At 47.5% G+C, this 10,695-nt stretch overlaps 1 protein-coding gene across 1 annotated transcript; it reads right to left on the bottom strand.

Annotated features, from left to right (window-relative positions):
- Positions 1–780: 780 nt before the first annotated feature.
- Positions 781–4,927, bottom strand: COX17 (cytochrome c oxidase copper chaperone COX17). The gene is made up of 4 exons (XM_075905538.2): positions 4,775–4,927; positions 4,516–4,653; positions 1,760–1,873; positions 781–990 (listed from the first exon to the last, which is right to left on the bottom strand). Exons 2-3 carry the CDS (start codon positions 4,626–4,628, stop codon positions 1,789–1,791), a joined length of 198 nt encoding a protein of 65 aa, XP_075761653.1. The 5' UTR covers positions 4,629–4,653; positions 4,775–4,927; the 3' UTR covers positions 781–990; positions 1,760–1,788.
- Between the last annotated feature and the right edge of the window lie 5,768 nt (positions 4,928–10,695).

Here is a 10,695-nt window from a genome sequence, read left to right as displayed (position 1 = left end):
CGCTAGTCAGTTTCAGCAGCAGCTGACTTGGGGATGCATGGGGCAGAGCAGCTGGGGTGCTGCCGGGTTGGTCCAGTAGCACCGCCCCTTGGAGCTTTGAGATCAACCTGGCAGCACCCCAGCTGCTCTGCCCCAGGCGTCCCTAAGAGCAACTGGGCTGCTGCAGGGTTGATCTCAAAGCACCAAGGGGCGGCGCTACTGACCAGCAGCGGCTGAATCGGGGATGCCTGGGGCAGAGCCGGACTATCGGAAGGGGGGGCTATGAGGGGTCTGGGGTGGCATCCCCCCCACACCACCCTAGACCCCTCATAGCCCCCCCCTTCCGACAGTCGGGCATATCTGATAATCCGGAACCCCCTGGGGCCTAAAGGTGCCAGATTATCAGAAGTTTGCAGCTCCTAATACAGTAACACCCATTTCAACTCTAGAGAAAATGTCTTGTAAAGAACAGCAGGCTTACAGGAGCACGCACTCTGACTTATCTGCGATACTGGTTATCCCTGAACAACAGGCAGCAGCTACAAGCTTAAAATATCTTTGCTTTTGTTCACAATAAGAAATAATGCTAGTAATAAATGATCCCCATCCATAGCAGTAGAGGGGAAACTCTGCTAGAAACCACAATATTTTAAATGATTGCCACTATCATGGTTCCCATTCCAATGTGGCTAGGGGAAGGAAATGAGGAGAGTCATTATCCAACTGCTGCCCAACATTTGACAGAAAATGGTTTGGGTTAGAAAGCGAGGATGTCTTTGCTTTAGAAATGAAAGGGGAATCGGCATTTTAAGTCCTTTATTAAGAGGAAAATAGATCTCTATCAGCCAATGAAAATCAGATAATGGAGGTGCCACAGAGGCAGTATACATATTGTTTGTTAGAAATTCTTTATAAATAGATTCCACATAAGTTTGTTCTTTGAAATAATATGCAGAAATAACTTAATATTGTTTAGCCACCTGAGAACCCAGCCACCAAACAGCAGATCACCTAGAAAAAGAGAAAGAAAAAGAACACTTCAAATAAAAGAAGATTTCTACTGGATATCATCATCAACAATTAAATAGCTTCCAATCATAAAAATCACTGTGTGAAGCAATTTGAAGACTATACTAGTGACAATTACTTCCAAAATTTCTCTTTTGTAGCAACTCTAAGAACACACTATCGTGTCGTTGTAATGAAGGTGAAACACTAAAAGATGAAAAAAGGAAAGCTGAACTCCATATTTAAAGGAGCTTCAGGGGGTAGCCGAGTTAGTCTGTTATAGAAAAAAAAAATGGTCTGGTAGCATCTTTCTCTACCCTCCCCTTCCCTCTGGTCATCTGAAGAAGTGGGCTGTGCCCACGAAAGCTCATGATACCATCTACATGTTTTGTTACTCTTTGAAGTGTTACCAGACCATTTGTTGTTTTTTTTCCATATTTAAAGACACTATTGTTTTTAATCATTGTATACCCTCTCTAACTAGCCTCCCTCAAATCAAATCTATTACAGGGCAACTGCACATAAAGGCTGGATTGTGCATGGTCAGTATAGAATTACCTAGACCCCAGCAGTCCTTTCACCACTGCAAACTCTCTAAGAGGCCAGCAAGAGTTATTCTTGAGCCACTGATGACATCAGCAGATACCTGCCTTTCACATGTAAGGAGGTGCGGTGCAGGTAGTCCAGGTCTACTAGTGACACCTACTGAATTCTTGGACCACTGCAGAGTCAGAGAGCTAGTAAGGAATATGGTCCCATGATCTGTACTCACCATGCATGCAGCCCCGCTGCTCATCTCACTCATACTTTAAACCCCAACGCTCTCATGCACTCCTTGTGAGCCTCAATAAGAGGCCCACAGTGCTCCTCCCCTTTCTCAATGATGCTGTAATGCAAAAAGATTTCCATGGTTAGCTAGCAAAACCACATAATACTCAGATTTGTAAGGCCAAGGGACTCTTGCATGTGAAGGTCCACAAAAAGTATCCATTTGCAACAGACTTTATAGTAAGCAGAGAATAAAATCTGAAATAATCTGATTTAATTTAAGGCTGACCTTAAACTCAGATAGTTTGTTGTTTGACTTTCCCTGCCTGTTTTAAAATATGTAAAATAAATACAATTCAAAATGGCAGTAATTTCAAATTTGCTGTATAGTTTACACCAGGGAGAATTAACTGATATACTTCAAAGAGATTATCCTCATAGAGTTACTGCACACAGAAAGATAGCACATAGTAAAGACACAGACTGTCTTCCATCCTTCCCCATGAGAGTGACACCACTGGCTACCCTCAGTTAAGATGGCTGCCAGTCTTTTCAAGTGGAAGGGAGGCAGCCCGTAGTAAAATGGCTGCCAGCTAGGCTCTGTGGTCAGAGAATCTGGTCAGTACAAGGAGACGGGCAATGTTAACATTACAAGCACGCTCATTAACCATTTTATTTTTGCTGCATTGCTGAAAACTCACTTGACACTAATGGTGGTTACTGCCAGAGCTGCACCTCTTTCCCCTCACCCTGGCAGTGGCCAGAGCTGGTGCTCTCCCCTCCTTCCCCCTCCAATGGATGGGGCTGGAGTTGGAGCGGGTCCTTTTCCCATTGCAGTGGCCAGGGTTGTCAAGCCTACCAACTCTCCCACCACCATCCCCTGGGCAGTCAGCCCCTCTCATGAATTTGTTTATTGCCCATGAACTGTCTGTAACTTTTACTAAAAATAACTGTGACAAAATCTTAACCTTTGCTGTGTGACTTTAATTAGGCCCATAAAGTGCTAAGAAGTGACAAGTGTAAGACAGGAAGCTTGCACTGTTACAGAGCTTGCTTTGATATCCCAACACTACCATTTTCCCACAGAGAGGTAAAGAGTATTTCCCACAACTGCTCTCCCACTCATAATCCTGAGAAAAGTTAGTATTGCTTATGTTATATCAGACAGCGTTAGGCTTAGAAAACGGGATTCAGAGCACAAAATAGCACATATCAAAGTATACTGCAGAATAATATATAAGTTCTGCTGAAGGTAAACTTTTTATCCTATCTAACGTTAACACTGGATTCTCTTATTATCTACATAAGTGCTTTTTCAAATCCTAAGAATTTACCATGAAGGATATCTAGTAGAAGTTAACACCATTAGATAGCTATTGGTTGTGTAAAATAGCCTAGTTTTAAAATGTCCAATGTAAAAGAGTATCTGACCTTTCCTTTGAGGAAGTATTTCATGGCCTGCCATGCCCCACACTCAGGAAGTTAGTCTGATGTTTAGCCTTCACTGTACTATTTTAATTTTTAACTACACTAGGGGGCTGTGCCCCCTGCTTGCTACTCTCACCAACCCCTTCTTTCTGGGAATAGGTGTGTGGCCAGGGAGAGGATGCAAGAGCAGGCTGGGGGTAAGTGTCTGGCCAGGGGGGAGGTGACAGGAGTAGGCTGGGAGTGCAGGGTCTCAACCAAGGGGGTATGTGGAGTCTCAGCGGAGTGTGTGTGTGTGATGGGGCTAGCGGCCCCCACGAGGCTCCTGGCTCCGGCCCGCTGGAGTACCAGGGAGGGAGGAAAGAAGCAAGGTGGCAGAGGGAGGGGCTATGGGATGCAAAGTGATGTGATGACATCACTCTGTTGTCCCACTGGAAAGGGTTTTTTGTACACAGAGAGATAAGACAAAAAGTCAAGTAATGTATATGAATATGTATCACCCTAAATAATTCCCATGTCTCCTGTGGGGTTTACATTTTGTAATTGTAGACAGCAATTCATTAATTAGAGCCACTGTGCACTTGCTGATTCACTAACTTGCATATAGTCCCAGCCCCAAAGGAGCAGTCAGCACCATGTGACCTGCAAGCTTTGCATGGAACATGAACCTACTGCACTACAGCATTTTCACTTGGAAGTTAATCGTGTAGTTAACTGCACATTGACAAACAGCCTGGTCTTATCGGTTAATCCTACTGACTATAAGCATTCCCCCCCCCTTTTGCTGCCTTCTATCAGAGGTTGCAAAGCCGGAGCAGAGGACAGAAGTGGTGCCCATGCAGCGACAGCTTTTAAGTCAGCTCTCTGAGCTGCCTGCTTCCCCTCCCCCCTGCTGCCTCTGATAGAGAGGCAGCAGCACGGATAGCTAGAGGGGCAGGCGGAAGCCAGTACATGTGGGGAGCCAGGTGCTGGATCTGCAAAGCCACCTGCCCCCGCCTTGCTGCGAGCAAGGGAGGCAAGAGCCAGTGCTCAGGGGGATTTTGAGGGGGGGGGAGGGGTCATCTGTCGGGACTGGGGCGACACTTAAAACCCAGGCGGGCCTGGATCGGTCGGTGCGCGTGTGGCCCCAGGGAAGGCCTCGCGCCCCGCTGAGGCACAACCCGAAAGGGGCCCCCGCTGACACCGCCCCGGGCCGGCACTTCCCGCCGAGCCGGGCCCAGCTGCGTCGCTCCCGGGCTGCAGCGAAGGCGGCCGAGCAGCCCGGTGCGGTCGGGGCCGGGCAAGAGCGAAGCGCCGCGGCGGGGGAGGGGAAATGGCGGCGCCCGCCCCGCTCACCAGGCATCTCGCGCCTTCTTGGTGTCGGGGCAGGCGCAGCAGGGCTTCAGCGGCTTCTTCTCCGGCGGCGCCGGGCCCGGGGGCTCGCAGCTGGCGGACGCCAGGCTCGACATTTCCGGCGGCAGCGGCCCAGGCTCCCTGCGGACACAAGGGGCTGGTCAGAGCCGCCCGGCTGCCCCCACCCGAGGGGGGGGGGGGTCTCCGCACAAACCCCCCCACCCCTCCCTTTCCCACATGCGCAACCCTCGCATGGTCCTACCGGGGCTCGCGCACGGATCGCCAAATGCGCACGCGCCCTCCAGGGCCGGGGCTGCGAGCGGCAAGACCTGACTGCGCCTGCGCGCCCCGCTCGGGGCAACGCCGGGAAATGGAGTTCTTCTGCCGAGCCACGCGCCCCTCCCCCCCCCCCCCCATTGCCCGACTCCTGCCGCCCCTCCCCCCTATTGCCGGCTTCCCTCTTCTAGCCCCGCCCCGTGCCTGTTGCCGGCGGGAGCCGCGGGGCGGGGCTGCTGGCCCCGAGGAGAGGCGCTTCCCCGTGTTCGTTAGCGCGGCCGCCCTGGGGCGCGAGCAGCGGCGGGTCGCACTGCGGGTGGCGCCCCCGGCTCGCATGGCCTTGCAACTCCCGCCCCCCAGCACTAGCAGTCTCTGTCCCACAGGCACTTTGGAGCCAAATCTGCAACGGGACAGCGAGTTCCCCTCCAAAAACCTTTACAGGCGAATATCCTATGTATGGGGGCGGCCCTAGACTAGCTGCCAGCAACTGGCGCCCTAGGCGAACCATGCAATCGGCACCCCCACCTCCAAACCCCTGGATGATACTGCACCACTATTTGGCGCCCCATTTAACTTGGCACCCTAAGCGACGGCCTAGTTCACCTATATGGATGGGCTGCCCCTGCCTATGTAACGCATCACAGAGGAGATCCCCTTTCTTAGTGCCCTTCCTCTCACAGCACCCTGGCTCAAAGCAAGCCCATTCTTTCTTGAGGGATTTACTTCTTATTCCACCCCAAAGCTCATGGGAAATGCCAAGGATGAGGACTAGATAACCAATCCTTAGTTGCTACCGCAATGATTAGGTGGGGCAAAAGCATTTTCCTTAGCTCCCCATGCTTCTACCAAGGAGAAGAAAAAAGTTTGATCCTCTTCCCAAGGCCCCCAGCTTCTCCCTTTTATCAGGTTGAATGGATCAGGGTGTCCCACTCACAGTGCAAGTGATTAAGATCTTGGTTGGTGTTAATGCAGTTCCTTAGAATGCAGATCTTTTAATCTTATCCTGACCTGAAAGCGGCGTGAGGAAATTCTTACTCGTTTTGCCAACAATCCATAGAGCAGATTCAACTATCCAGTGCCAAGGACCACAACCTAATATTCCTGCTTGTCTGTTACTTTGTGGGTGCAATCAAATTTATCGGGTCTTTACGCTTCTGTATTGTGAGTCTAGATGGCTGGGGAGGACTGGCTAAAAGATGAACCAGTTATCTATATATACAAAAGTTTTTTCTGCTATGCAACAGAATGATGTCATCAACCTACTTAAAAGTGGAGTCTTAGTGTCATGCTTACCTGTGCTTCCACCAGTACCAACTGCAAAACTGAGATCTGTCTGTAGATCCATCTGTAACATGTAGTATGTGAGCAATAGACCAATTAACAGTTTTTTTCTAAACCGCTTTTCTATATAGTCAGTGCGAGATTAACAGGCTCTCTGGCTGCTTAGAGGGGGGTTGGTAAGCATAGCAAAAATGGGGCCCAGCCCACTAGTATATCTGGTCACCAGAATCTGTGTTTGCCATACATATGTAGATACAACACAGGTGGAACTAGGAATGAAATGCCTAAAGACATTTCTTTTGCCTAGTGTCAGGGATGTTCCCCACTCTGGCACTCTGAATGCAGAAGGCGGGGGCCTGCAAGAGACATTAAATACCTTATTTCTATAGACTCTTCTTATAAAAACTCCCCAGTGTCACAAATTCACTGACTTTGGGAGGTAGCTGTTACCATCAAGTGATTTAATCCCTAAAAAAAACAGAAAAAAACACTTGAAATTCTTCCCAAGGGATACCCCAAGTGAGCTTGAAAAAGAAACAACAACAAACCCCACAGTAAACAAACTGTGTCTCTGATAGGGAACTCTCAGGCTAGGCAGGCACACATAAGAGACCTCCAGGACACAAGAATCAAATCATCACCTTAAAAAAGGTGATTTTATTAACAAAAGAAAAAAGATACTTGATAAAGCATACTTGTTTGCTAGGTGCTACAGAGCAACTGAGGAAAGAACAGATTAAAACACAGAGAAAAATGGTATCTCTGGGCTGTAGCTTAAATATGGTGAGTGAGGGAGGGAAGGCGTGGATTCACACAGAGAAGTTTAACCAAACAACCAAAACAAAGGAACATTCCCAGATTATGACTAAATATACATTTTCTCCTTATTTACTCACGATCCCTTCATGATCCAGTTCACCTCTATGGCATGAGTTCCTTGGAGGCATGGTAGTCCTGCCTGGTTTAAATCATTCTCTTTCTCCCAATTCCTGGCTTAAAATTCACATAGAGAGAAACGGCTGCAGGTATATATTTACAATTTAAATTTCAGCTCTGTATCACATTGGTTCTTCTGGCTCCCTGCCAACAACAGCCTTAGTAACCTAGGTTTAACCCTTTAGTTACCAAGTGCTGGCCATCACACCTACTTTAAAAGATTCTATATATCATTCACTACTAGATAAAGAAGATTCAAAAGAGCAGTTTGGACCATGCTGCAGATGTTAAGCTCATGGCTCTTTGATACAGAGAGGACTGAAAGCTGCTCTAAAACAGTTGCTGGGTTGGGTGTTACCCTGGCATGGAGGATTCCTCAGGTGATATGAAGCTAGTGCAGCCACCACTACCCTAAAACTCAGGGCCCATTCTTTATATCACCTTTTTCTGAAACAGGAGCTCTTGCACAAGAGGGCAGTGTGGATGCGTGGCAGGGATTTCTTGCGCAAGAAAGCCCTATGGCTAGAATGGCCATCAGAGTTTTCTTGCGCAAGAGAGCGTCTACACTGCCATGGGCACTCTTGCGCAAAAGCACAGCTCGCACATGGCAGTGTGGACGTTTTCTTGCACAAGAACCTTTGTGCAAGATGTTCTTGCGCAAGAAGCTGCGAGTGTAGACATAGTGTATGTGTGTAGGGGGTTGTTATTTCTTTTACTGTTTGAAAAGTGTGTTACTTTGGGATTTTGACTGGTCTGTGCATTTAATCATTTTCATTTCTCTCTTATGGTTAAATTTAATTATTTGAGGAGTGAATTCTAAAATGCCTAACCTCTCACGGCTGGAGTAATTATCCCTATGGTAATTGCTACTCCTGGAAGTGGCTGGCATGTCCCTGCAGCCCCTGAGAAAGGCAGAGCAGGGGGTCTCCACAGGCTGTCCTTGCCTGTAGACACTGCTCCAGCAGCTCCCATTGATCAATAACGGGGAACCGTGGCAAGTAGAAGCTGTGGGCTCAGTGCCTGTAGATGAGGGGCAATACATGGTGCTATGGAGCCATTGTTGTACATGCCAGCTACTTTTCAGAGTGGTGCAGGGCCAGGGCAGGAATAAACCTGTCTGAACCCCACTGCTCCACTACCCGGAAGCTGTCTCTGTTAAATGGTGCCCAGCCAGAGCCTTCATCCTGAGCCCCTGTCCCAGCCCTGAACCTCCTCCTACATCCAACCTCCTGCCCCAGACATGAGTCTCCCTGTACCCAAACTCTTTCCCAGAGCTTGCACCCTGAAACCCCTCCTGAACCCCAATCCTCCACCCTGGGCTAAACCCGGAGCCCCTCCCACACGCCAAACCTCTTGGCCCAAGAGCAGAGCCTGCACCCCAACCCCCTACCTCATCCTGGTGAAAGTGAGTGAGGATGGGAGAAGGGGGATGCAGTGAGCAGGGTGAGGTCTCGGAGAAGGTGTGGAGCAGGGGCAGGGACTCAAAGAAGGGGTGAGAAGGAAGCAGGGAAAGGGTATTTGGGTTTGAGGTAGATCTTACATTGCACTTAAATTGAAAAAGTGATCTTGTGGCTAAAAAGGTTGGAGACCACTGCAGTAATGTAAATCATTGCCTGTCTTTTCTGTAATGGCAGATGAATGACCTTCAGGAATATATGTCATACTGAAAGCTACCAAAGGATTTGCGCCAATGGATTTTCACTTACTGTGATATCCAGTACCAGGGAAGGTGGTACAATGAAGAGGAAATCCTCAATGAGATGTCAGAACCTCTGAAAGAAGTATGAGACAGAGCCTGCCTCATAGCTCTTGGGGAATGTCTACACTTGGAGCTGGGGATACCTACACTAGCTTGATCAGAGCTACGTGCAAAAATAGAGTGTAGCTGCAGTGGCAGAAGGCGCTAATCATTCTGAGTTACATGCCTAGCATTTTGGACAAGTGTGTACTGGTGCAGCTGGCCTCTTCTGCGATGATGACTACACTCTGTTTCTAACATGTTAGGTCAATCAGAGCATGGGGACATAGCCATACTCTTAGGCTACATCTACACTACGAGTTTTCTCAGCAAAAATGCTAATGAGAGACTAATTTGCATGAGTCACAATCTCATTTGCATATTTTCTGCCAATCAGTTTTTGTGCAAAAATAAGCAGTGTGGACATTTTCTTTTAGCGCAAAAACCCCTTTTTCCGCAAGATTACAATCTTGAGGAAAAAGGGGATTTTGCACTAAAAGAAAATGTCCACACTGCTTGTTTTTGCGATCTTGCGGAAAAAAAGGGGTTTTGCGGTAGAGGAAAACATCTACACTGCTTGGTTTTGTGCAAAAACGGATCCGCAGAAAATATGCAAATGAGATTGTGACTCATGCAAATGAGTCCCTCATTACCATGTTTTTGCCAAAAAAACTTGTAGTGTAGACATAGTCTTAGTCAGCATGAAGCAACTTGTAGCAGTGGAGTATGGTCAGTAAACATGGCACTAGTATTTCAATCAATCCCTAGGGGAGTGGTATATGAAATGTTAAACTGCATGGGTATATCTACACTACCACCCTAGTTCGAACTAGGGTGGTAGTGTAGACATACTCCATGATACTGTTCAGTGCACTGTACATATAACATACCTTACTTGAGCTGAGAAACTTTACTGCTAGGTATGGCTATTTCAAAGGGAACACATCTTGTGTATTTCTCTGGGCTGGAAGCTCTGTAGCCAGATGATGTAAACAAACCAAAGTTGTCAGTGTGGATGCAAGCAGCTTGCCAGGGTGGTATATTAATATACCACAGCCTAGGGTCTGTGGTTTGATTTGTTTTAGGTACGAAAGGAGCAAGTAAACACCTCAGATAAACTCTTTCTAATTTTACTGTGTACAAAATAGCAAAGGAAAGCAATACAAAATGACATAGATCTATTCCAATGAATAGGATAGTTGGCACAGACCATATAATAACACCTACATCTAGGATAATACACAAGACACTCAATTTTAAGAATATGAATATACATGTACTTATTTCTATGAATCACACGCAGTTCAATGCTAAGACCCTTAAGATTGTCAGATGGGAGGTCATGGCCTCTTTCTTTCCCCACGCACAGAGGCGTCCACAATGCATCGGGCAGTAGGAACTGGTTCACTTTCTAGTTGCAGTGAGTAAGGTCATGGGAGCACCTTACCCAACCCGTTCCACTGATTATGTTTTTTACTCCTATATTTATACTTGATTTGGTCGTTTTAATAATATCTACCAATCAATTACATATTGAGTAAGATACCTATTATGCCCATATTTAGGGTACATCCTGCTGTTCAGGATGTTGCAAAACTATGAACTTAATTCACAGTTTTATGGCTGTATCTGGAATTTTTCACTTATCAGAAAAGGTATGTACCAGTACCAGGTCGTTTCTGGGCTTCTTGACATGGTCTCATGGTATCATGCATATCTGCATGATTGTGCAAAGCATTCCCGCCTCTCAAAGCTTCCACCACCTTGTGTGCGTGCTTATGCGCACCAGACTTGAGGCAAGCCTAGGGTTTGCTTTGTTAAAGAGCCATACGTCGTTCAAGGCCAGAACAAGGCCTCACAATGCAGATATTGTTCTGGTCAAGGCAGGGCCGTCCAGGCTCCCCTACATAAGTATATGCCCAGCTGCCTATGAACTCCTCGGCTGAAGGAGG

This window comes from Pelodiscus sinensis, chromosome 1 (assembly GCF_052426305.1).
Source record: "Pelodiscus sinensis isolate ZL-2025 chromosome 1, ASM5242630v1, whole genome shotgun sequence".
Taxonomy (NCBI): domain Eukaryota; kingdom Metazoa; phylum Chordata; order Testudines; family Trionychidae; genus Pelodiscus; species Pelodiscus sinensis.
Note: the sequence above shows the minus strand (reverse complement) of the source record. Positions and strands in the feature narration are given on the sequence as shown.